The sequence below is a fragment of the Andrena cerasifolii genome, chromosome 10 (genome assembly GCF_050908995.1).
Source record: "Andrena cerasifolii isolate SP2316 chromosome 10, iyAndCera1_principal, whole genome shotgun sequence".
Classification (NCBI taxonomy): domain Eukaryota; kingdom Metazoa; phylum Arthropoda; class Insecta; order Hymenoptera; family Andrenidae; genus Andrena; species Andrena cerasifolii.
In genome coordinates this window covers 6,364,036-6,389,788 of record NC_135127.1, presented here as the reverse complement: position 1 = coordinate 6,389,788, position 25,753 = coordinate 6,364,036, and the positions used below count along the sequence as shown (strand labels likewise).

The 25,753-nt window shown below is 51.0% G+C and overlaps 1 protein-coding gene across 4 annotated transcripts in view; it reads right to left on the bottom strand.

Annotated features, from left to right (window-relative positions):
- Nucleotides 1-7,511: 7,511 nt before the first annotated feature.
- Nucleotides 7,512-25,753, bottom strand: part of Eip93f (Ecdysone-induced protein 93F) — a 73,573-nt gene continuing 55,331 nt past the window's right edge. For 2 of the 4 annotated variants that reach the window (XM_076821778.1, XM_076821777.1), the window contains exons 3-10: nucleotides 18,288-19,198; nucleotides 17,859-18,173; nucleotides 17,102-17,341; nucleotides 16,850-16,929; nucleotides 13,600-14,026; nucleotides 11,080-11,320; nucleotides 9,622-10,531; nucleotides 7,512-9,539 (exon numbers count right to left, since the gene is read on the bottom strand). In XM_076821778.1, the coding sequence (XP_076677893.1) occupies nucleotides 8,219-9,539; nucleotides 9,622-10,531; nucleotides 11,080-11,320; nucleotides 13,600-14,026; nucleotides 16,850-16,929; nucleotides 17,102-17,341; nucleotides 17,859-18,173; nucleotides 18,288-19,198 (4,445 nt within the window). In that variant the 3' untranslated portion in view covers nucleotides 7,512-8,218. Of the gene's footprint in view, nucleotides 9,540-9,621; nucleotides 10,532-11,079; nucleotides 11,321-13,599; nucleotides 14,027-16,849; nucleotides 16,930-17,101; nucleotides 17,342-17,858; nucleotides 18,174-18,287; nucleotides 19,216-25,753 lie in introns of all 4 variants that reach the window. The other 2 variants (XM_076821779.1, XM_076821780.1) reach the window with 2 other exon arrangements.

Genomic DNA, 25,753 nt, shown 5'->3' with positions numbered 1-25,753 from the left:
CGAATGCTGACAATCAGACGTTTTCACCACTCGCGCGGACGCAGCAGCGATCGCGCGCGTCTTTTCCCTCCTACTTTCTTTTTCACTTCCTTCTCGCAATTTCGGAATGAATTTGCCAATGAACCGGTTGCCGATGATAGTTGCTAACGAGCAGTCAGTCAGTCAGTCGATGACGGCGAATCGCGCAACGATATAAAATATTTTATAAAAGTTCAATGAAGGATCCTCTCCAGTCCCCGACGATAGCCTCTAAAAAGACCGACCGATCATCGACCGATCGCAGCTGTCGGTTTTTCTCCGCGACGCGGGGCGAGCCGTGCGTCGCTACAGCGTGCTCGAGAATGGAAAAAAGGCATTTCGAGTGGCAGCGAGAACGGATGATTTCGCGTAGCTCGTTCATTCCCAGCTGTCGCGAGAGAGCTCTGCAAAGAAATCGCTGTCAGTCGCAACACGAGGAGACTCCGCGACTCGGCCGGGTGTCGGGAGGCGTGGTCCAGCACTGGCTTCCCCCATCTCGCTCTTTCTTCCCATTCTCGCGCTCAAATCTTCCAATTTCTTCGTCGTATATCTATCTACCCTATCTATTTATCTTCCTTCCCTTTCGCAAACATCCGTGACGCCTCGCGGCGTCACGCTTCTACGCGTTAGAAGTCTCGCAGTGTGTCGGTGTCGAGCCGCCGGACGTCGAATCGACTCGTCGACTTAACTCGCATCACTCGCACCCATGCCCCCGCTTGTTCGCCCGTTGAACACAAATCGGTAAGTTCCCGTGTCGTATACCTCGCGCGTATACGAACAACGACTTTCGTCGTGTTTTAGAGTCATCTTCTGACTAGAGCCTACGAATTACGAGCTTATTAAAGCCAATTAGAAAGGTACCAGCTTTTCTCCACCGACCACGGAGGAGACCGTCCGATGCGGTGTCCACGATTATCTCCAATCTCTTTCCACCTTTCCTCGAATCAACGCGCCCCTGCTCCGCGCCTCACCGATGCACCCCCGCGAGCGAAGGGAACCAGCTGAACTTTGGGCGCCGAAACTGCTACGTAAGTACATCGCTCTTTGTCAAATTTACAACGACTCGATTCAACGTGCCAGGTATGTATCTTCTAGATTCTAAACGGTTTTTTCAATGGGATGCATCGGTCGATCTACGTATGCGTGTACATCGGCGCGGAGTGATTCCTCTGCGAGGGCACCGACCGATCGTTATATCGGATCGCTGCTCTCGAAGAAAAGCCCGCGTAAGTTCGAGAACGGTCGAAACGGTGCGTCGTTTTTTACCGTCGAATCGACGTCGGCTTCTTAGTGTACCTGTATGCGTGTGGGTGCGCGCGTGTGTGTACGTGAACCTGGAACGTGTCACTTGTCTCGTGTGGCGCCTGTGTGTGTGTGTGCTCGGTGTTCTGTGGTGTGTGTACGCGTGTGAGCGTCTCCGTGCTTGTATTCCTATGTGAACGACAGGCCAGCTCTTCGTTGATCACGAAAATCCCAACATTCGAGAATGCGTGAATTGAAAATAGAATTTAAAAAACGGTAACCTAGCGCGTAACAGTTCGTTTTCTCTACTTTTCATCGACGTTTTGTTTACGTGTACGTGTGTACAAGTGTGGATGCGTGTGACTCGGTGTATGACAGTGTGTACCGTGATGAGTGAACAGGGGAGGGTGTAGTTTCTTTTTCTCCGTGTGTAGGGTTTTGGTGTACCTAATTGCACTTATTCGACGAAACGGAACGTAAAAATGAACGCAAGATGGCGGCCGGACGGCCCTGGAACGTGTACACGGAGGTATAATATACTTTTTTTTTTTTCAAAATTTAGCTTAAAAGTCGTCCAACTTCGGTTCTGTCCCTATCCTCTGTTCACCGCCACCCGTTTCCCTCGAACAACCCCCACCCGCGAACTAAAGTTCCTGTTTGCTGCTGCGGCATTACATTCGTCGTTCGTTCTGCTTGCGAGTCGTAAAAACGTAACGTCAAAACTTAGGCACAATTTGGAACTGTTTAGACCATTTCTACGCGACCCTATCCCGCGGGAGCTCGCGTGTCCCTCGCTCGAGGTTCCCGGATCGGCCGTCTAACAATGAACGCTCGAACAAAAGTGTCGAAGCTAAGGGCAAACTGTGATTTTCAATTTATTCGATTGGACGCCAGGAGGCTTAAGGAATCCCTATTTTACGCGCGAGCTTCTCGCCAATGATTGACGCTTTATCGCGCTCGAAACAAAACACGTATATACGTACGTACGTAGAGTTAGCTTTCAATAAGAGAACCGAGCGAACGGGCAGAGCGTCTCTGTGGCAGCACGAAAACGATAGGAACGCTTCCGGAAATGTTTCATCGACGGACGGCCATCCAATTTCCTCTCGCGGCCGAGACACGCGAGCGTCCCCCTACGCCCTACGCCCTACGCCCTACACCAACCGTACATCAAACGTGACGATACACTGTGAGGTAGCTGACATTGAGCCGTTTCAGGGCCAATCGGACCAAATCTTCCAGTTTTTCCAAACTCGACTCTCACGAAAGTATCTACGTAGCTTTATCCTTCGATGCCGCGAGACAGATAAACAGTCAGAGAGATAGAAGGATGTAACGAAGGCTCGCGCTATCGGTGACTATGATTTCGGCGGGGACTTGCGTTTCAAGAAACACACCGCGACGTCTCCTTCGTGCCTTCCGATAGAAGGGGACGCGCGCTGGCGGGAGAAATTTCTGTCTCCGGGGGAAAAAGCAGGAAAAGCATGATAAAAAACGGGAATCTTTGGGCCCGACTTTCCGAACGATGCCCGCCATCTTGGTCCCGTCTGACCACCGGTGTGGATAAACGTAATCTCGCGATCTCGCTTCTCCTCATATTTGTTTTCTATTTTTTTTTTTGTTTCTTTGTTTACTTGTTGGCTTTCAATTCGCTCTCCCTTACTCGTCATTTTGTCTCCGCACACCGTAATTACAATAGTATCTTGTTTTCTTCTTTATATCCGTAATCTTATACATATACACTAGCTGGTTACAATAATTTGTGAAAAATATACATCAAAATTTTGTTACTTTTTACATCACAGATATTTTAATATAATATATCTTCTTTTAATTCTTAAAGATTTCTTTTCCTCCCCGTTTTTTCGACCAATCCGTCTCTCGCCGGATAGTTTCTAGCGTATCGCCCGCGACGTACAGGGAGACGGCCGGATATCTGCCGAGGCGAACTGCCGTCGCCACCTACGCGCCTCAGATTTGCCGAGAGAGCGAATTTTCGAATTCCTCCGCGGGAAAAGCCGCGTGCCACTTTCGTTATAAAGCCGATTCCGCGACGCTGGATAACCGGACGTCCTTTAATTTCGCGCGAATACGATCTTGCATCCCGATCCCGCCGTCTCCCCCCCAAAAGAAAGAAAAAGAAAAACGAAAATCGATACTCTTCCTACAGTCGCGTTGGCAACGATATCTGCCCTAGCCTATGCGTCCTCTGTATTCCACCTACTACTCCACGCGAATCCCTACATACGTTTCTTTTAAGAAGAAAGCAACGAATTTCGATCTCGAAAATTTTCCTAGAACAAGCTACGACAACCAATGGACAGTTTCTCCGATCGACCGATAATGTTTAGAATCACAGAACGTTACCAATTTTCCCTTACATAAATATTCGTCCGCAAAAATAGAGAACCATCTTTCTAGAAAACGCGTTGGCTTTTCTCGCGCGTGTTTTGCCCGCGCATCCTCTACCCGCTACCCGTTCCCTTCCGTGGAAGGGAAAAAGAAGCTCCGAACTCGTCGAGCCGTAAACGCGACACGCACCCCCGGATCTCGTAACTCGAAATCGCTGCGGCAGACACGTTGACGCGACTGTGTCACTGAGAAATTGTCGCGACCCAATCCTCCTGTTCCAGCCGAACAAGGACGAGATTCCTGGCCTTCGCGTGCTTCATTTGTACAGGAGTCGGTGCTGTCATCGTCGAGCCAGAAGGATCCGGAGGTTCCGTTCTTCCGAACAAGCACGCGCTCGGATCCCCTTCCGTCACCGTTGCGTTACGTCGCGCGAATTTGTCTCTCGAGAGGTGATTGTGCGTTGAGTCGACGAGTCGAAAGTGAAAAGAAAAAAGAAGAATTTCTGCAATGTCCCACGAATCTGTCCGAAACCACGATTTCTACCCCGCGCCGGGGGTTCGTCAACGCGTTTTGGCCGGTGCCACGTCCAAGCCGCTGTGCTCGTTCCTGTCGCGCGAAAGCCGTGAAAAATAGCCAACGCGAGGCGTTATGGGTCGAGGGTGACGGGTACCGACTCCTGGTCATCGAACGCGAATCGAACGTCGCGACGTATACCTTCGTAACCGTAATTGAATTAACGACGATTATAGTGTACGCACGTTTTACAATCATCCGCACGATAAATATTCATTTTTCACATCTAACGATAAATCTTTCGTGAAGGGTATATCGTGCAATTCTTGTGTCTGGGGAGTATCGGTGAAATGGTTTTCGCGGGGGGTAGGGGGAAGGGAGGTGGCGAGGGCCCGATTACAAGGGGTGCGAGTAAAAGTTAGACAGGAACGAGGGGCAACAGGGAGACGGGATGGAAAGAAGGGCAGGGTGTAAGGGGAGGTGATTGGAACAAGTGTAAGAAATATCCTTCCTTTCTCTTGGTGTAGTGCCTGTTGAACGTTTAGAAAAAGGTATTTTTTGTTTCGAGGTATCGAGTAGTTAAGATCACACCGAACGATTTACACTTTGACGCGAAGCGGGTGGTCGGTTGGTGAGTGATTAGAAAGGGGTGATATAGTGGACACTGGGTAGAAGGAAGGTTTAAATTTACGTTTACACACAATCATGATTAGTGCTTGCTTTTCGCTTGTGTTTTCTGCTCATCAGCCTCATCTTCTTCTTCTTCATCATCATCTTCTTCTTCTTTTTTTTTCTCGCTTTAACCCTAAGGAGATCTTAACGTTTACACTCAATAACTTGCTTTGTTTTTTTATTTCCGACGCGCTCCTCTGCGTGGGTGCGCTTCACCCCTTCCTCTTCCCTTTAGAGTTATCTCATAAAATTCACGGTTTTTTTGCTTTAAGTTTAGGGTAAATTTTAAGTTTAGTTCCAAAAAACACCGAGAGAGTAGCCTTGCTTACACAATTTACTTTTTTTTCGTAAGGTATAATTTTTTTTGCGTTAATAAGGAATTTTTGCATTTTTTTTTTAAACACCGAACATACATGCCTTATACTTTATGTACAGCCTAGAGTCTTTCAGTCGTTACTTTACTTAAGGAGAGTCGTGAGATGAGTGCGTGGATTATCCTTTCGTTTCCTTTGTCCTAGTCCTTTAAACGACCAACTTTACTGTAAATCCTCCCTCTCGGCACTCGAGAAAGACGGAAAATCGTGGCCCGCGGAACTATGCGTGGAACCTCGCTGTATTTCTCGCGCGATCCGTTTCCTACGCGTGCTCTGGCTAACGAACGAACCAGCCTGCTTCGAATCGGCCTTCGTCGATTTCGTCTTGGTCCAACGGCCTGCTCAGCTACTACAACTAGCGAAACGACGAAATCGCCACTTCTTTTCAACGTGTTCATCTAGTCAAGGATCTCCCGTCGAACGGAATTCTAATCGAAATTACGAGAAGATACCTCGATAGTCGCGCGCACGACGCTCATGGATAACCTGAGAAAAAATTAGTCAAAACAGGAAGGACTGGCGTTCTTCGTGGTTCCCTCGTTCCTATTCAACCTTACGATTGATCCTAGCAAATCAGAGAGCCTCCCTAAACCTGGCTAACGTCGTCGTCGAAACGATCGATAAAACCTTTAAAAATTACGAGTAGATGTTTATAGCTCCGTCAATTGAAATTTCTATTAATACATTCCCCGGGGAACTATGGCGGTCGATTCGGAACTCGACAGGAAAACGCGCACGATCGATTTTTAGGGTCGCGGGTTGTAGAAAAATCGAAAAGGAACGAAAATCTTCGATCGTTTTACGTTCAAGCTATCCAACCACGGTAAAAAGAAAAGGCAATAGTTAAGACTGGGAATAATGGAGTCCTGATGGTCGAGCGCATGTTCACCTCGCGAGGAAATACTACGAATACCGCCGTTGTCGCTGCTTCTGTTCCTCTACGCGGTAGAAAATTTGCGTTCGTATCAAAATGTGGGCGTTGCCGCGCGTAAGAAAATATTCAGCTTACTTCGGTAAAAGACAACCGAGGCGAGAGCAAGCGCGCGCCTACGCAGTAATCCATTCCCTCGAAATTCCTTCATAAGCCTACGCGACTGCTGTTTCATCCTCCCTCTATCCATCCTTCCCGTCGCAGCTTCCCACCCCAAGTTTCATGGAACCGAACGATCTTCGTCGATGAGAGAACTGAATTGAAACTAAATATCTTTAACAAGCAGAGCGTTCCACGAATCCCGCAATGAACAGCCCGATAACGCATTCCCTTTTAATCCGATAGAACCAAGCAACGATTGATTTCAGCTAATTCTTTCATCTCTGACGCGGTCGCTCATCGACCAAGACCATTTTCTCCCGTTTTCCTCAACACCTTCCTTCCTCCCTACCGTCCTTAAATCACTCCTGCGTGCGACCCGATTCGGAGACGTAGGACGCGTTTCTATCGAACGCCAGCCTCGAAATAACCGAGATTTAGAGAAATATTGTCGCACATTATGAAAAAACGTCACCTATACGCGCGCCAACAAAAGTCTTGGCTCGTTCTCGTTTCGCATACGTTCGTAATGACCAAAAATATATGTATATATATAATATATCATCCCTTATATAATTATGTTGCTCCTTACGAGTTAAGTAATGTTAGTAGTAGGTAATAAGTTTGCATTTAGGTAGTTTTACATCGATAAGAGGAAAAAATACGTTGCTGCGTCGGCAATTTGTTTTCGTGTGTCCTCTCGCGATTCAGAAGTCTGGTAGCGGCCAACGTTCTCGCGCGCGTAGTCGGCCGGGCAACCCTCTCGCTGGATTTCATCGCTCCATCGCTTCATCGCGCGCTCCTACCCAACGCGTAGGACTGTATTCTTTCATTTCTTTTTTTTTTCTCTCGAACGCGGACTACATATTTAGGTACGTGTTGCTCGTTTACGTGTTCCCCGTTAGTATTTTCGCGAGGATATCGCATTGGGTCGCGCCGCGGCGCTTCTGCGTACCCAGGGGGTGTTAGAGGCGTCCATGTAGGTACGTGTGTAACGTGTCTCAATGTTTATGCGTGTACGTGGGTGTGTATGGGGGGTGAGCGAGTGTTCGGTACAGTAACGTCGCATCGCGCCTCGTATCCGTTCCTTGCGTTTTTCCGAATCGAAATATCGCCATAGTCGAAAGGGTTCCCTTCCGGTACGATCTACCGTCAGCTGGACGGAGATCGAGTACCGGATACGTTTAACTGATGGAATAATAGTGGGTTCACGGGTGGTTGATTTGTTGGTTGGTTGGTTGGTTGGTTGGTTGGTTGGTTGATTGGTTGATTGATTGGTTGGTTGGTTGGTTGGTTGGTTGGTTGGTTGTTTGGTTGGTTGGTTGGTTGGTTGGTTGGTTGGTTGGTTGGTTGGTTTGTTTGTTGGTTGGTTGGGTAGCGCTTACGCGTTTTCGTGATACATAGGTACACGTTTCTTCGTTCCCTGTTTTGTTTCCTATTTCGAACTTGCCTCGCGACGTTCAAGGGGCTTCCGGAATGGAAAGGGCAGGGTGTCAGGCTACTGGGGCTACTACCGTTTCGTGCCACATTTCGCGTTCTTCGATCGTCCCTTGTGTTGGACACCAACGGAGGGAGGTGCTCGCCTTTCACGCCCCTCTCCTCGAAACGGTCGCGTTTGCTTTCATAGCAAACGCAACGTCTTGTGCTTCATACATACTTCCGGCTGTTTGTTCTCGGCGACGATGATCGCGAGAGACACACCGGATGATCACTTCAGTCCACGTGGAAAAGGGAGGGAAAACGACGAGAGTGCCGAACTTTGTACGAGGAGGATGTGAAATAAAGAGAGAGAGAGAGAGAGAGAGGGAGAGAGAGAGAGAGAGAAAGAGATTAACAGAGGGTGGAATGGGAGGGAGAAGAGGGATAGCGAGCGAGAATCTCCCATCCGTGGTGTATAAGGGCGACGCGGTGCGTGATACGCCGTAGCATTGGGCGGCAATGGGCTTATCGTACACGGACCGTTCGCCGTACTCTCGTTACTCTATACTTTAGTGATACCAACGATACCGACTTTTCTCTACTGCTCAACGGAGTCTTCCATACTGATCACGGGGCCGCGCTGCTCCGCCGATTGTTGACTGTTGGTCTGCTCACCGGACCTGTTGTTCCCAGTATTGTAGCCCCGTTGCAGTTGCACAACCAGTCCGCCCACCGCAGCGTACTCCTTCTGCTGCTGTTGCTGCTGCGGCTGCTGCTGCGACTGTTGCTGCTGCGGCTGTTGAGTCTTCTGGCTCGAATGATCTACTATAAGCTTACTATCACAGGCACTTTTTTTGTCAGTTGATACGGCGTAGAGTAAGTCCGGGTAGTTATTCAGCTGCTGCGGCTGCTGCTGCTGCTGCTGTTGCGGCTGCTGAATGGTCAGAGTCTTTCGATCGCGATCATCCTGCCCACCGTTATGGACCTCGCGCTCCCTACTGCTACGGTCGATCCTCGAGTCGCGAACACTGTCCTCATCCCTGCTCCCGGTTCTCGAGATCGAGAGAGGCGTCGGCGGCGAAGTAAGACGGTCGCTGCCGTCGTCGGCGCGGCCCCGTTCCGACGGCGATGGGCTGAGGTCCACAGTGGGCACGCGTTCCGGCCTTTCCGGGACCGACCTTCCCGCGGCCGATGGTCCCCTGTAACTCTCGTCCTCGCTGCTGTCCTGAGCCATCCGTGGCACCGGCGTTCGCCTCGAGTTTCTGCACAGCTGGTCGATCAACGCTTTACTCCTCATCGATTCCGGAAGCTGCTGCTGGGAGGAGGACTGCTGCTGGCTCCTCGCCTCCGTCATCGTCCGCTGGTCCCTTGGTATTCCCGTCTCGAGGCTCGACCTGATCAAGCTGTCCAAGAAACTGCCGTTCGCTCCCGAACCGTCGTACAAGCTGTCCGCCACCTCTCGCGACGACTTTGTCATCGGCGTGCCACGCGAATTCGACGACCCGGCTGACTCCGTGGTGGTCGCGGCCACACCAATTCCGTCCCTGTCCCGTTGCTGTTGCTGCTGCACCATCGTCGCGTTTCTCTGCTGCTCCTGCAAGCCCCGCATCCTGCTGGTGGCGAAGTACTGCTCCGGCAGGATCGTCGGGACGTTCGGCGCCCCCGCTATGAACGGCGACGGCATGAACGGCGTTGGGTTCCAAAAGTTGAACGGCGCGAATGGTAAGTGGGCCATGCCCTCCATGAACGGCGGCATCTTCAGTCCGTTGGGCCCTGGTATGCCGCTCGGGGGTGTAAACGGTTTCTGTGGCTTCAGTTGCGGCTTCTTGTCGGCTGTACCCGGTCGCATGTTCGCGGCCGCCACCGCCGCAGCCGTGGCCGCAGTCTCTTTCGCCTTATCGTCCGACTGCTTCTGGTCCCTGGAAAAGATCAACAGAAGGAGGTAAGCTAAAGCGGAGTAGAAAGCAAGCTCGTAGATTACACGAACATCGACGAACCTACCTCTTCCTCGGCCTCATCAGATGCCGTTCCTTAACTTTGTACTCGAGGGTGGAGTGCGGAACTCCGTAATAGCTGCCTGCGCGGTGCACGCTCATCTCGCCCCGCTGGACCGCGCGCACAGCCTCGACGAGACTGTCCCTGTCGTAGTTTCTATATTTGCCGCGTTTCGGTCTTGTTCCCTTGCCACCGGTGGCTGGCTTGGCTTTGTTCGCATCCTGGGACTGCGGCTTGGACTGCGACTGCTGGTGCTGCGAGGCCGGCTGAGGCGGCGTGTATCGGCCTCTCTTGAACGGACTCGGATCCGTCACCATGGTCTGCTGCGACTGCACCATACCGGAGCTCTGGCATCCGGCCATTCCAGCCGTGGCGACCGGCTGGCCCTCTTGGAATTTCACGCTGATGCTCTTCGCTATCACGTCGCGGAAGTTGACGGCCACCGTCTTCCCCACGAGCGAATTGGTCGGGCTACTGGTACCGGAGAACGCCGGGCTGGCTCGCTCCAGAAGACCCGGACTCGACGCCGAGGCCGCGGCCGCAGCCGCAGCTGCAGCTGCGAACCCCTGCGCGAACGCGGCGGAAGTTGGTTCGCCGTTCTTGCTCGAGCATCCCGGTGTGCTCGCAGGCTTGTAGGACGGAATCTTCAGGATCGCTCTGCCTTGGGCGCTGTCGCTCGCCTCCTCCTCGATGTTGGGATTGAAGTCGTCGTTGGTGATCGGACCGCGTTGCTGCTGCTGTTGCTGTTGCTGCTGCTGGGTCTGCGGATGCGGATGCATCGAGTGGGACTGCTGGTGATGCAGTTGCTGATGGTGCGGCTGCGACTGGTCCCCGTTCACGCTTTTGTTTAGCCTCTTGTCCTCGCTCATCAGCCTTCTCATCACTTCTGGAATGCGATAGTCTTGCGTCTCCATACCTGCGGTGCGGAGAAAACGTTGGTTCCGCGCAATGAAGGCAGGGGAAGTCGAAGTCGAAGAGCGCGTTTCCGCGACGGTTCGCGACGCACGCGATACTCCCTTTGTTAGGGAATACGATTTTGTCGGTTCGTCGCGCCTACGGACATTTGTCTTAATCCCGGATTAGCCCCTGAGAACTGTTTAAGCTGCTTAAACGAAGTTCCGTTCAGAAGGTGGAAAAAGTGTCACCGACCCGTCCACTGGTGCCTGGCTTCTATCGATTTCCGAAGACCTAGCAGCTCTTAATACACTTTTCGACTTTCGTCTCAGCCCTTGCCGACGCGGCGCGGCGGAGACTACTTAGTTGCCCAGTCAGCGAATGAAACGGTCTAACGTCCACCGGAAATAACCCACATCCCTCGATACGACAGACGCGGATCTGACCTTTTCGATCATACTGCTACGTGCATCGATAACGTGCCTTTTCAGCTGGAAACTAAATCGTTGCAAAAAAGACCCGATCGATTTACCTAATGGGTTATTTGTCATCGACGGTCGAGTTGCCTACCTTTGAAGGGTGCAGCCGCTGCAAGCATCTTTTGTATGTACGGACCGATATTTGCGTGTTCGAGACCAGGCCACTCGGTCCCCGTCTCCTGTCCTCGCTGAAGCAGAGTTCTCAGGGAATCTCCGCCGCTCCCTTCGAGGGCGGAGAACCTCACCAGATCTTCCAAGGACAACAGCGGCTTCAGTAGCGCTTTCTCCACTTCTTTCTCCTCTTCCGCTCCGGACAGTTCCTTGTCGTCGACCTGTTAAGAATATTTCTTTCTAGCGTTTTCTGCACACCCTGGCCGGGGGAACAAACTTGAATACGGATTATTGGCAATAATGTCCTCTCGAGGAAAGTCATCCTATATTGCGATCATCATCGCGAGACTCGATAAATCTTTCTCGACAACAACTCTCTGCCATTGAGACTTCATCGAGAGGCGTTCTACTGTGTTATTGTATGCGTGTGTCTCTGTTGTAACGGTGTCGGTTGTCCATGTAAGTAATTCTCCTCGTCAGATGCAGAATGACCAAGCGTCATGCAGGAATTGCCAGAAAGAACTCGTTCGCAAAGAAGCGTTACGCACAGAAAAAAAAATGGAAAAATAAATAGAGACATAAATCGTTTCGTTTCTACTCGCGGCAAAGTCTTCTCTTTCTTTCTGTTATTCTAATTCCCGCGCGAAAAGAAAGAGAAGGGCAAGATCGAAAATTGAGAACCAGCTTGAAAGTGTTTTGCTCCCTGATAAGTAAAAAGAGCCCGTGATGCTACACACCAACACTTACCTCGGCAAAATTATTTCTGGCGCATGCATTGAAACCAAAAGATCTACGGCAACTAAACTATCTGCGCTTCTCCTAACGACACCAGGCAGAACACCGTTAAAAAGAAACTTAATGACCGATTAATCGGTCGACGATTAATTTCCCAAAATTGCACCATCGACCATGCATCGCTCGAGACTGGCGGCAAGCATCGGAAGCATTGGACGCTTTTGGAAAATTAGCCCTCGTGCGTCGTCTCCGTAATGATGTTGCTGGGAAAAGCCACGCAATGCCACGCCACCCGTGTGCATGCCTTGCTAAGAAACGGCGTCGTGTAAAAAATCATACGGACACGTAGATTTTTGTAAAAACTCGAGCGCGACATCCTGACACTTCCTTGCCCCCAAAAGAATCGGCAACTATAAATGCAGAAGCTCGATCGTCTGTACAAACACATCGAGGATGCACAGTGTCGAGGTTGAGAGAAGCGTACTCGTGACAACGAACTTGAGCACGAGATCGCGTCCAAGAAGAATATTCCTCTCGGCTCGAACCGATCGTCCCGAAAACTTACCTCGAGTCTTGCAACCTCGCCAAGACCAACTGGCCGTGTGTTAAACTACAAATAGTGAGATAAAAAAAAGTTAAACAGCCCATGCAAAAACATTCGACACTACTGAGCATCACGGCGACCGATCAGGAGCCGCGTGAACCGACACTTCTTCGCATGTCAAGTCATCGGACTGGTTGGCTCCGTTGCACATATTATTCGTCTTTCGATGAACATGAGAGACGAATTTCCCAGCTACGGCGAAGGTAAACGGAACATTCGCGCCTCGTTACGAGCGATCGGTCCACGCAGGTTCCACGATCACCGTGGCAGAGGTATGTTTTGGGGAAGCTCCATTCGTTCTTCCTAACCAAAACCACACTTAGATACAAATGGGCGGATATTTATTCGCGAATTAATTATCGCGATCCATCTCTCCCCCTCTCTTCTATCCTTCTCGCCGTAATCACCCAGCTGTTTCATATCTCGTTGCCCTTGGATGCGTAATGAAAAAGCACCTCCTCTATCGACCGTAATCTTTCATCGTAACGTCCGATAACTTATAATTAATGACGGTGAAACGTGTGCCAAAGCTGAGACGAGCCGTATACGGTTGCTTCTAACCAAATCGGCGGAACGTACGCGATCAAACACTAGTGCGTCAAAGAGGAAAGTCAATGTACCGAAGTTTCTGCGAGAGGGCGTTTGCATCTTGAAACGCGGCGGTGTTTAGTAAATACTGGAAAGTATTAGGTATACATTATCAGATAAAGAGGCACGGAGCACGGTAGAATTCCTTTGAACTTGAAAACCATTCCTGCTACCGTCACTGATACGATTATCGGACATTCTAACAAGTGGAAAAGTTTGAGACTGCGGTGACTGAAAGTGACCGAGAATGAAACTCGTGCCACCGCGCCGGTGCCGGAAGAAGCGTGGTTTCGAACTGATCTACACGCTCTCCCCAGCGTTCCTTAATCGACCCTACACCTGCCATACTCTCGTCTCGTTAAATCTTAATCAACTTGCCAATTCTCAATTCTCTCTAGAAACGTATCGGCTGGTATCTCCGATCGCCCACGGCAGCCACAACAGCACGGATCAAGATATATATCGTTGTATCATCACGCTTGTTCTCTATAATATCGTCTTTCTCGCAACCTCTCCCCCTCTTTCTCACTCTCTCTCTCTTTCGTTTTCTCTTGTTCTGTCCCCAAAACCTACCTCATCCACTTGCGGGGGCGGAGTGGTCGCGGAGGCGTTTTGGGTCGTATTTGGTGGTGTTGTAGTAGTAGTAGTAGTGGTGGTGGTGGTGGTGGTGATGGTCGTGGTGGTGGTGGCTGGGGCGCCGGGCTCGTGAGGGTGTGAGTGGGTGCTACTCAGGGACGCATCCCTTTCGCGCTCCATCGCAAGCTTGTAGACCTTGTTGCGTAGGGTGCTACGCGGTATTCCGTAGATCACGGCCGCCCTTCGTGTGCCAAGCTTGCCGCTCTGGATATCCCTGAGGGCGGCCTGCAGCTCCTCCTCGGTGTAGGCCCTCCGGCCACCCCCGGCACCCACCACGGGGACACCACCGACGCCTGCCGCAGCTGCTGCCGCCGCCACAGCCGCTACCGGCCCGGTCATACGCGGTTTCGCGCGGTAACACGAACTAAAACATTCCATATGGTTTATCGCATTATCTCCTCGCCTTCCACTTCGTCTTCGATTCTCCCTTCGCCTGGATGCACCGACAAACACCTCTGTTAAAGGATGGCAGGGATAAAAACTCGCGCGCAAATTGTCCAGAGATTTGAATTCAAGTCCCATAGACCGTACCTACGAATGTGTACGTAGGTATATGGTAATTGCTTGACCACGGGGCACGGTTGTCCGTTGGAAACCGTGACCGCAACAAAGTTAGGGTAGCTGGTAGTTTTCGTACCGCAGGCTCACGTGTATAGGTGGTTGGTTCACGGGCTAACTTGCACCACGGTTTGTACGCAACGGCCACGTGGCCGTCGTGGTACGCGCACGTGTTGTGCACGAGAAGCGAATCGATCCAACAGTGTCTCGTTAACACTTTGATCTCCAGCGTACGAGTGCATTAGAACGAATTCGAGCTACGAAATTGGACAAGGTATACTATAATAGCGGGGGGGGGGGGGATTCGCTGCGAGGCGTTATGCAATTAAACCATTCTCGGAGTTTGATTTATGGCTCGAATTTAGTTGGAATCCCTTCATTTTGCCCCGGTTCTTACACACAATTTGCCCGACCATTTTACTCCGCCGCGTTATCGTGGAATTTACCTAGCACTCGAATTGCCAGCGATGAAAATTGACCGACTGGAGCGAGTGACGCGAGCATGACAGCTATACGACTATTGCGATTCGTCTCATTGTTTGGCGATAAGATTAACCGTAAGAATTCATCGCGCAGCACCCCTGCCCCTCCTCGCCGGTGACTCGCAGGAACTGTAGGCCCCCCGATGGGTTCGTCGACCTATTCTCTGTCGGGCAGCAGTGCAAGCTGATAAAAGTGCATTTCGACCGTTCGGCCCCCGCCCGAGTCCCGCAGCGTTGGCTATCGGTCGTCGGTCGTCGGTAGTGTTTTAATAACCGCGAACGCGACACCGAGCAGTCGCGAGGAAGGTTATTTCTCGGTTATTACACGTGCATCCTAAGCGATTAGAAGCGCGTCAGTGGTATCGCAGGTACCTATATACTTTAGCGCGTGGATTCAGATAAAATTGATTGCAGCGCTGCAAATGGAGGGAAGACCGATAAAGATTCGCGAGCGAACTCGAACCCGAGAGTTATCTGGATTTCCCCGTTTTCGCGAAAACTCTACGTCAACATCGCGCTCGTAAATTGCCGTTCGGTGGATGGTCGGAGCTTCTAATTTCGACTTGGCTGGCGCGGTTTCGACGGCGGGCTATCTTATCGTTAATTACGGTGGCGCGCATGCGTCGGCGCGAACCGAGAACTCTTGTCCCATCTTCTTTTCTCTAGCGTTTCTCCTCGCCTCTCGATCCTACTTGCGCCGCGGCACACGTACGACACACGCGAGGTACTTTGTGCCTTGGATGTGTCAGGGAGGTGCAGATTACGATGGACTAATAATAGACGACGATAAAAATTTGACGCGCAAAATGTTCCGCGGGGAAAACAGCGAAAACACGAGGGCAACGTACGGACACGCTCCGCGACTTTGACTCTCCGCGTTATTCGTCTTCTCTCTTTTTCCTCCCTACCCCTCGCGCGGCTCGTTCGACCGTCGCAACGTACTTTTCGCGAATGGCTGCGACACTCGAGAAGCTTATCTCGCTTTGGATTTACGTTTGCGTTCCCCGTGTTTTTACTTAGAAACCATTGAACTCCGCCAGGAATGTAAAAGTTGGGACGTACGCTGCTGGGCGATGGTGACGAAAGCTCGCTCTTTCGACACCCATTCACGGGAGCGCGTCGATTTTAGCGCGAATTTCGTGCGAGTGTCTTCCGATTTCTCTTCCGTTCATCTTCGATTAACTTTCACGGCCGATTCGGAACGCAAAGTTTCTCTTTGTAATTTTCGAGTTACCCTTTGGAACGGGCGCGATGCTAAACCCCGATACAGACGGGCCGGGGCGCTTCGCACCGAGCGAAACACCGCAATTTCGTTTGGCAAACGGATAAACGTTCGCGGGAACGCGATAATTCTACCGACGCGCAAATTCTATTGAAGAGATTAATCCGCGGATAACGGTGAGCGCCTGAACGCCCGGCGTTTCCCGACCAACCAGCGACAGAAACAAAAAATGATTACAGACTTTCGAGGAAATTTTCGTAACGAGTAGAGGGAATCGCAAACAATGAGACGCGGGCCGGAAAAATTTGCAAATAAGCAGACGGCAGAACGGAAAAGTTTTTAATTACCAGCCCGTTCGGCTGCATCATAGATTCGAACCAGCGTGCAGCCGCGGCTTCCATTCAATAATATGTACAACTTTTGCATAATAGACACGCATACGCGGCAAGTTCAATCATTAAAGCGATAGTGGCTGCGTCGGTGAAGAGTACAATCACCCTCAGCCTGACACCGGGTTGTCCACTAAATTGTCGTTTAACTCGAATCTGTTCCCCCCATCCCACGGAACACACGGCGCGGAATGCGATCAACAACACTTTCCTTTGCTCGCGCGGAATGCAAATACCTATATCAGAGGTAGCTTCGCCTCGCCACGAGGTGTAAAACGAGTCGCGCGATAACACTCGCACGAATCGACGCGCTTCTCCTCCTGAGTTGCCATGCACCGCTAACGAATTTTAATAAGACGGGGACCGCAGTCGTTTTCAGCTATCGAAACGACAGCAACGGGCAACGGACACCGTAAAGTGTATACCGCGGGGCTGAAGAGACATCTGTTTATGATCGGTGCATCGCGAGGTAGAGCTGTACCTACCTTTGTCGGTTTCGATCGGACAAAGTTAAATTAAAGACGAGAGCTACTTACTTGTAGATACTCTTGGGGTCGATACCTGCTGGCATCCTTAGAGGTATTTTCTGTTGCTCCAATAGAGATATGTTGTTGTCCTGTGACAGAAAAGGAAACGATAGAATTAAGACTCGCGATAGAATCGACTAAGGGTGATATCCCGTTTCCCTTGGATCGGTCGTTCCGTCGACATAAGCGCGATATCATGACAAAGCGACGATCGTTATGATTCTGGAGAGAAGATTCACCCACGCCAGAAGGTACGCGTACCTGAGAATTTTTGGGTTTGGCCGAGAGGTCGAGCGGTTGGTCGACCGGCGTCGCGGTGTCCTGATGAGCTTGCACCCCGACGAGAGGCGCTTCCCTCGGTGGTAGAACCCACTGGGGCAGTAAGGTGGGATAGGTACCGCTGAGAGCCGCGGCGACCACGGATGCTGCCATCGGGTCCACCTGGACCGACATCGGTGACTCGGCCGATCGCGAGCTGCTGCTGCTGTCGCTCTGCGGACTCTGCAGAACGCGACATCGAGGGACGTTATACGTTCGTCCGGCTCGTCATTGGTCGACGAAACACACGGAAAGGAACTGATTACCAGCGGCGTGGGAGGGCAGAAACGATCATGGAAAAAGGAATGTTCTCGTAGACGCGGAGGACAGATCGAATCCCCGATGAGATTCCTCCTTCAGAAGGTAACGGCCGGCCGTGCGCGGGCCACCTTCGTGAAACTTTTATAAGGGCGCCTGGTCGCGTCGCGTCGCATCGCGTCAAAGCGATCAAAGCTACGGGCGGTGTGGGAATGAAGGTGAGAAGTGGTTTTGCGGCTGATGGGAAAAAACTGAACGTTGACGTGCGCGTAACGGCGGAGGGGTCGGTTGCGACTTTCGGCTGCCCCGGCTACCGAATGCTATCCGAGCGATTACGCAACCGGAGGCACGGCGGCGCGACGACGCGTGGCGACGTGAAACAAAGTTGAAGTTTCACGTGGTACGGGCAAGAAGGCGACCCTTCTTCGAAAGCTATACTTACGAGGGGTGGTTGATCGTCGTGCGGTAGCTTGCCATCGAGACAAAAGTAGCACTTGTCCAACGGCTTCCAGTCTTCCGGCGGTGGGCTGGTGCGACGGCCTCCAATAACAAACGGCGCCACCGTGTTCCTACCGGCTCCATCAACCTCCCGACACGGCAACCCTGACCTGGTCCCATCCCCATCCGAAGCCGGTGTCGTCAATATCGTTGGGCCGCCTCCAGAACCTGGCACTTCCTGCAGCTCCTCCTCCTTCTTCACTCTCAGCAAGCCCTGCGTCACCGGTGGTCGCTCCAACGCGACTTCTTCCGTTCGTTCCTGCAACAAAAGTTCTTCCTCCTTATTCGTTCGTAGGCGCACTGGATCAGCGGGCAACTGGAGAGGACACGGAGAGGATGCTGTGTGAGATACTAGAGGAGGAAGGATACGAACCTTGGTCCCTTCCGTGTCGGTGGCGTTGGCAGTGGGATAATCCCGAGACGCTCGATCCTTGTTGTCTCTTCGGAGAGGGCTGATCGGCCTGTCGGCATCCTGATCGAGCTTCAGCCGTTTCTCCGCCTCGTTCTGGCCCCTTCCCTCCTCCTCTTCCTCGTTTTCTTCGTCGTCCTCTCTGTCGTCCGTGGCCTCCCCGTCGTTCTGTCGGCGTTTGCGTCGTCGCCTCGTTGTCGGAATCGTGGTCGTTCCTGTGGTCATGGTAGCCGCGGTACTCGCCGACGCGATCGTCGCGATGCTCGTCGCTATCGTGCCGGTTGCGGTGCTGGTGGTAGTGGTGATGGTAGCGATACTCGGTCCCGTTGTCGCCGTCGTCACCGTCGTCGCTGTCGCCGTCGACGTGTCCGTAGTTTTCGTCGAAGATCCCTCTCGAGCAACACCGTTCGCGTACTCGTCCTCGGCAACCTCGACTTTTACCTCGTCCGGCCTCAGACGACGCGGCTCTTCCTGCTGCTGCTGTTGCTGCTGCTGATAGTGACGGTGGTGATCTTGGACCGAGGACTGATGGTGGTGGTGATTTTGCAAGGGATGCCTCTGCAGGCTGTCCTGCTTGACCAGGCCCGTCGTCGTCGCCGTTGTTGCCGCCGTTGTCGTCGTTGCTGCCGTTGATGCAGTCGTCGTTGTCGTCGTTATCGTTGCGGGTAACGAGGATGACGCAGGATGAAGCGTACGCGGCCCAATTTGTTCCAAATTCCCGGACACTGGGTCGCAGGACGACGAAAACGCCGGGTATAGCCGGTGGTGGGGCTGTGCCGTCACAGATTCGCTGCTGCGAGTACCGCTGTACAGGGTGTCCTGATATTGCTTCCATCTCCTACGGCCCATCAACTCCTCCGCTACCCGTTCCAGACCTGCGACACCACCGCAACTACATCAAACAATGATGAGCGCCGCTTACCCGATACCCCTGTGCAACCACTCTAAGAGCCACGGGAACCATTCGTGCGAATGCTCACCCTTACCATCGCGAGCTTCCTCGCGAGCCAGCCTACGTCTACGCTACCGCAACATCACACCTTTCAGAAGGAAACGATTCCTTGCCGAGTACTTGTCTCTAAAAGATCATCGCTGATGGAAATCATTCCGTCAGAACCCACGCAACCGTCTTCCTCCCCGCTTGCTGAAGCAGCGTAAACGCGGCACATTGCGAGCAGTGTAAGCGTAGGGGAGACCGGGGCTAGTTGACTGACGAGGTTAGTTAACTAATTCCCTTTAATTGTTGTATTACGTTATAAATTATGCTGCGATTCGCGATATCGAAGCACATGAATGACCAGCTCGCCATTTAATGCGTCACCGGGACATAAACTTGCGTGTTCTATCAGTGAGAATGAAAAATCTAAAACGGTCGCCGAGAAGTAAATATTTTTGTTTCGACTATTTATGAATTTTTGTCCACTAAGTATTGCTTGATGTTAATTCATGAATATTTTGTGGAAACGCGATACATTGACTATAATTTAGGGTATTTTATTTTATCCGGTGCGTGGAGGTTTTGTACGTACGACCCTTAACATGTTGACAATGTCGGACGGGGTTACTTGACTAAGCACAGGAATACCACTAAAAATTCCACTTTTTATCCTCAAGATGCAGTCGAGGCAAAGAGTTTAGCTGCTCCAATCCACTTCTCCAAAACAAACTACGACCTTGACTCAATTAAAACAATTTTAAACATTAAGCCTGTATACCTAATGAAATTTGTAAACTTTTGGTGTGCAACAAGTCAACAAAATACCAATGGTCTATTCATAAAAATTAGAAATGTTAAAAATTAGTCAACTAGCCCCGATCTCCCCTACACTGGGAGCGTGGTTTTGGGCCGGTGGAAAAGCGAGTTTCTCGCGTGCACACAGAGATCCGTTAACTGCGATAGCTCCCATAACGTACGCCGATGTCGGAATCACCAAAATCGCATGCTCGAGAAACCAACCGGACGTGGTGGTTTTTTGAAGGACACGGCGGTAACACGCACGTCCATAGTATCTGGCAGAATTTCGCAACCAAGAGAATTGCAGCACGCTAAATTGCCGGCGCATTACGAACGCATTTAGTAATCTTTCCCCCGTTTCTCCCCCCGCGAATCGTTGTATCGCGTCCACCGCTTCTCTCCAGCTCCCATAGAAATCCTGCTCCGCGAGCGTTCTAATTGCGAGTGGCCGAATCGCCGGATCCAGACCTCGTATGCGTTTGTCGCACTTGCTGACGAATAGACGCGGCGATAACAGAATTTTTCCGCTTCCTTATCCAAAGGCCGAATAGCTGAATGTTATCGTAGCGACGTGACGTACGCGTGCGCCTAATTGCCAGCAGCGTGGCAACAAAAGGATCCGAGCCAGCCAAGATTCACACGGCTCGGCGAATATCCTGGCGTTCCGCGCAGTTTTTCATCTCACTGTTTGCGACCCGATATTAATTCCCGAAATAAATATCCAGCGCGTACGCGGAATATCGAGTTCCAATGTAAATTCCAGCCGCGTTCATTTTCCGTTTGCGATCTGTGACGCGATGAAACTAACCGACAATCCCCGTTCCGAAGCGACGAGACGTACCCCGCGCGCCACGCGTGACAGCGTGAAAACACGCGACAAGTGTCACTCGCGGATCGGCTGAAAAATCGGCGCCGCCATTTCCTTCGGCCAGGGGACCACGGGAACTTCTCTATCGCGCGAACTCGATGCGAACCGTGAACACCGTTTTCTCGTCGTAGTCCCGCTTCGAATGCGCCAATTGATTCTAAGCAGACACCCGGTACGGTGGCACGCGTCCCGCAAATGCACCATAACTGTCACGCCATTTGTTCGTCGCGTGTGCCCCGAGCACATGCCGACCGACGAATGTACGTAAATATATTCGCATGTGTACGTAGGATTCGCGTGCGCGGGAAGATCGACCGCGGAGGCGATTTTTCATGGCTGCCTGCCTTTGTTTCTCGCCGAATTGATTTTGCCGGCCAGCCGACGTAGGACAGTCGTGCCGATTAAAGCCGAGCCCGGCTCGCCGCGAGCGTTGCCTCTCGAGAACGCGGGCGCCGAAAATTTTACAAATTCAACCGCGCTCCGAATCAATTCGCGTGAATCTATGCGGCCGATTCTGCGCGCGATCGGAATTCCCGCCTTCTGGTCCCGCCCCTTACTCGCGGCTAGCGCCGTTTTTTTTTTTTTGATAAGGAAAAAAAGAAAAAACACCCGATTGGTTGCCTCCGCTCCTACGTTCTTTTCTTTCGCGGCTCTCTTCCACGCGAGCCCGCGGATACGAAAATGGACGCGCGGCCCTGCATCGCTGCGCGCCGACGAAAATTTAATGCGAACGGCAATTACCGGCATGAAAAATAGTATGCATGTAGGTTTGGCGAGCATCGATCGGGGACATAGCGAATTAACGCTGGCTAGGCTGCGAAAGGAGCGCGCGCAATGAAAAACATCTGAATAAATTATTATTGTTTGTCGAACGTTTCGAACGAATAGCGACGCCCCCAACGTAGCCCATCGCCGTCCGTACGGCCATTATTTAAACGCTCTAGTTCCACGCAGCTTATCAAATACAGGTATAATGCCAGTTTGCGGAAACGCGAACTGGATCTGCGCCGAGCGTCGCCGGGCCGCCGCGACGTATCTGCTTGCACGCGCGGCTGTCAGAAAAACGTATGACAAGCATTACGGTCAGGGCTGAGTTTGTACAGGCAGACTTTAAACGGGGACCGAACCAGCTGCGTTACCGTCGCGCGATTCTGGGCCTCCTTCGGAACGGTTTTCGGCCGCGACACGCGTGCCTCTCGTGAATTTCAAGCGCGTGCACTTAGCTAATGCGCGGCCTGTCTAAGAAGACGTTGCCGCAATAATTACGGCACTTTATGCGAGCAAGTTCGATCGTTTTCCTCCAGCGATGCGTCATCGCAGTGGAAATATGATCGACCAACGTCATGGACCGAAAGCGCGTATGTTTCCTAGCCAGCGGGCTGATATACCAGAGTGTTTGGTCATTCGTTGATTTTAACAATGCATCGATAAGGAGAATACGTGTTGCACAAGACAACGCAATCGTCGTAGCACGCTAATCGCTGTATCGAGGGAACCTCGAACTTCTTCGTAATCGAGCCGAGCATGCACCAAGACAACCGCAACAATTAGACGAATCATCATCTCGCGGGAACGTGCAGATTTCAAGGCTGCGCGGTGACTCATCAGAATCTGTCCACAATAAGGCGATCGTTGGGCGAAAAACCATCATTTCGCGTTAAATTTAGCCTCGTTTCTCGGCGACGTAAAATCCAGCTCGTCCACGGCCCTACTGCCGCGAACGGGCCAAAGAGGCAGAAGAGCGCTATCATGAAGAAACAGGTGGAGAAACTTTGGAACACGATTAGAGGATGCTAATATCCATTTGAAGCGACTCACAGTGGGGTGGGAGGGCCTAAAAGTTGGCGAAAAATCGAATCACAAAAGAATTTACATATCTGATTTCTCATCCCTGGTATAATTGAAATATGTCCGCGCAATAAAACCTATATCCACAGCCTGCTACAACTCTTCCTTCTTTACCCGAGTCGGTCAAAAACAGTTAGCTGCAGAAACTCCATTACATGTTTATTCAAAGAGATTTATCAAACGATTTTGTGTAGCTATTTTTTGCGTTTTCTGTGCTATAAACTTCTGTCTCGCTATGAAGACGTCAATTTCAGGTGTTTATTTAATTACTTTTTGTTGTTATACGTTTGCGGCAAGCAATAATACCTTCGTAAAGTTTAATTCAAAATTACCTCGTATAACCTTAATTACCAATTTAACTACACAAACAATTAAACATTTAGTATACTTCCAAGTCAGATCAAGCATTGTTGTTTGCACAGTTATCATCTCTGATTATCAAAGAATCGAGATTAACTTTCAGATTCTGCTTGATTTTGCTCGAATCCCTAAAATTTCAAGTTATTCAAAAAGGTTCCGAGTTCATGAAAATACTGTCTTTTTGCAATCAGGATATTTGAAATCACTTTTTATTAAGTTCAGATCCCGTAGTAACCAGCAAGAGTCGATTACCCCCCAAAAATCGTCAATCTCTGCCCAAAGAAGCTTTAAACTTATGATTGCCTTCAGTTATAAGTTGTGATGATCATACTACGCCGTTGCAGCCTGATAATGAACATGATGACAGTGATACTAGTTCACATAATCATTAACACGATCCCTGCATTGCCGTATAAAAAAAAAATAAAAAGGTTTCACAGATTGTGTTATTAAATATGTACAAAAATGTATTAAATAAGTTTAACAGAGAAATCTTTTGTTTTATTTACTTTGAAATAATCGTTTTTTGATTAAGTTATTTAATTAACACAAGTGTTCACGACTAGGAATTGATGCCAACTTTTAGGGTCTTTAGCCCCACTGTGCGTCTCATCAAGAAATACCTGCGAGAAGGAATTATTCCAGTCGATGGACATTTGATAGTGAACGCGCGGCTAAGATACCCCCCTTTTCGTCGAAAGGTCTGATTAACTCTGCCAGAGTCTATCTCTATCCGCGTCTAGTGGTTGCAGCATCATCGACCTTGCATGTAATCAATGGGCTCTGGGAGAATAATCCGGTAGGAAAGGTAGTAATCGCGCTTTTTCCTTTCACCGAGATCTCCGCGGAGTGGGCGGCGAAACACGGGATCCGGATTTCCAAATGAATGAACCTATCCCCAGCGAAATGCAACGGTATAAGCAACCGAGTGAAGAAAGAGGAACAGCTTCGGACGGAATGTCTTTTGCAAGGCGTCTCCTAATGACGTAAATTGCTCCGAATCGGAAGGGACGGATCTGTCTCGTCGTTCACGGTGTCTAAACTTGCTAACGCGTTCCGAGGAACCTTGTTTAGTTGGTTAGCTAAGTAGTCAGTGGCGCGAGATGCCAGCGAACGCGATAGGAAAAAAGAAAAACAGTCGCGAAACGAGCATGGGTGTCTGTGCCCGAACGGTCACCATTCTACTCGACTCGATTCTTCTATCCGCTGCAAGCAAAGTTCCAGCCTTTGATCGAATCCAGAAGTGATTAGACCGTTGACGCGGCTGCGGATGGAATTCCAGGCAGGAGGTGCCGAACCAATCTTATCTGGCGTGCCATTTAAGAAGAGGAAGAAGTAGGGCAGATGACCACGCCCGGGATTAAACCAATGACGCAGACTTGGCATCAAGGAACTTCTACGGCGTATAAAACGATTTTCCCTTTCCTCGTGCTCTTTCGGGTGTTCGCCGCGATTAAGTGTTCGCGCGCGAGCATACAAGTGGATTTGCTCCGAAATTCATTTTTTAAGAAGAAAAGCAGTTTCGCGCCATGTCGGGGTGGGGGGGGGGGGCGACTATATATAAGTATGTTCCCGGGGATAATGGCAAATGGAATCGCGGTGGAGAAGAAAAATTCGCGGAGGTCCCCGGAGCGATCGTGCTGCTCGTTCTCTTGATAAATCGCGAATCAAGATGAGGAAGATTCGAGAGAACGACGGAGAATCTACTTTCCACGGGCGTCCTCCGTGTGCCGAGGATATAGCGGCACCATTCTTCAATTCTAAATCGAATGGCCTCGGGGCCCATCCGACCAATGGCGGAGCCGCAATTTTAGATCGGAGCGCACGAGCTATATTTCCCCCCACAGTCCCGAGTCTTGGTGCTATTCCCTTGGTCCCGTCACTAATCGTCGGCCCGTTTCGACCAATGGCAATCCGGTTTAGACGAGAGTAGAAGGTTAGGAAATGGGTGGCCGGGCATGGTGGGGCCCCGCAGCTGGCTCTCACGACGCACAAGGCTATCCTTTGTCCGAAACTCGCCTGCGATTCGCCTGCGCCGCTCAGCCTTTGGGACGATAATAACGAAATAATTGCGATAACGACCTCGTGCCAGCCGGAACCTATGCTTTTCACCGAGGTCGCCGCGTCGGCACCGCCGAAAATCACCAAATGGCAAACGGAGCACCGACCCAGTGTCCACGCGCCGCGCGCGACCTCTCGCCACTGGTTCGTTTCGTTGCAGCGATTCGAGTGTCTCTTTCCCCATTCGTCCCCGCTGGAAAAAAAGCGATATTCCTAGCCGCCTACTCGAGAGTATTATCGGCAACGCTTTGTTGCACGATCGCGAGATTCCCATTCACCGGCGAGAGATCGGTTAGTGGTTTTCCAGGCGAGCAAAGGACGGAGAACGCGATGGATGTCGAAATACTCGGAGCGTTACTTGTCTCTCAACAAGGCATGGAACCCAGCCGTGCCTCATTAAGATCTCGAAACGATGCCTGCCAAAGATAGAGCCCCCGAAGGTTACTTGTTAATCTCCCGAACGTATTAACGCCTAAAGGATATTATTGACAAAACCTTGCGCGCTCGCGCCTCTCGCCTGCGTATCCGTTCGCAAGCTTTAATCAGCGCGCCGTTGTC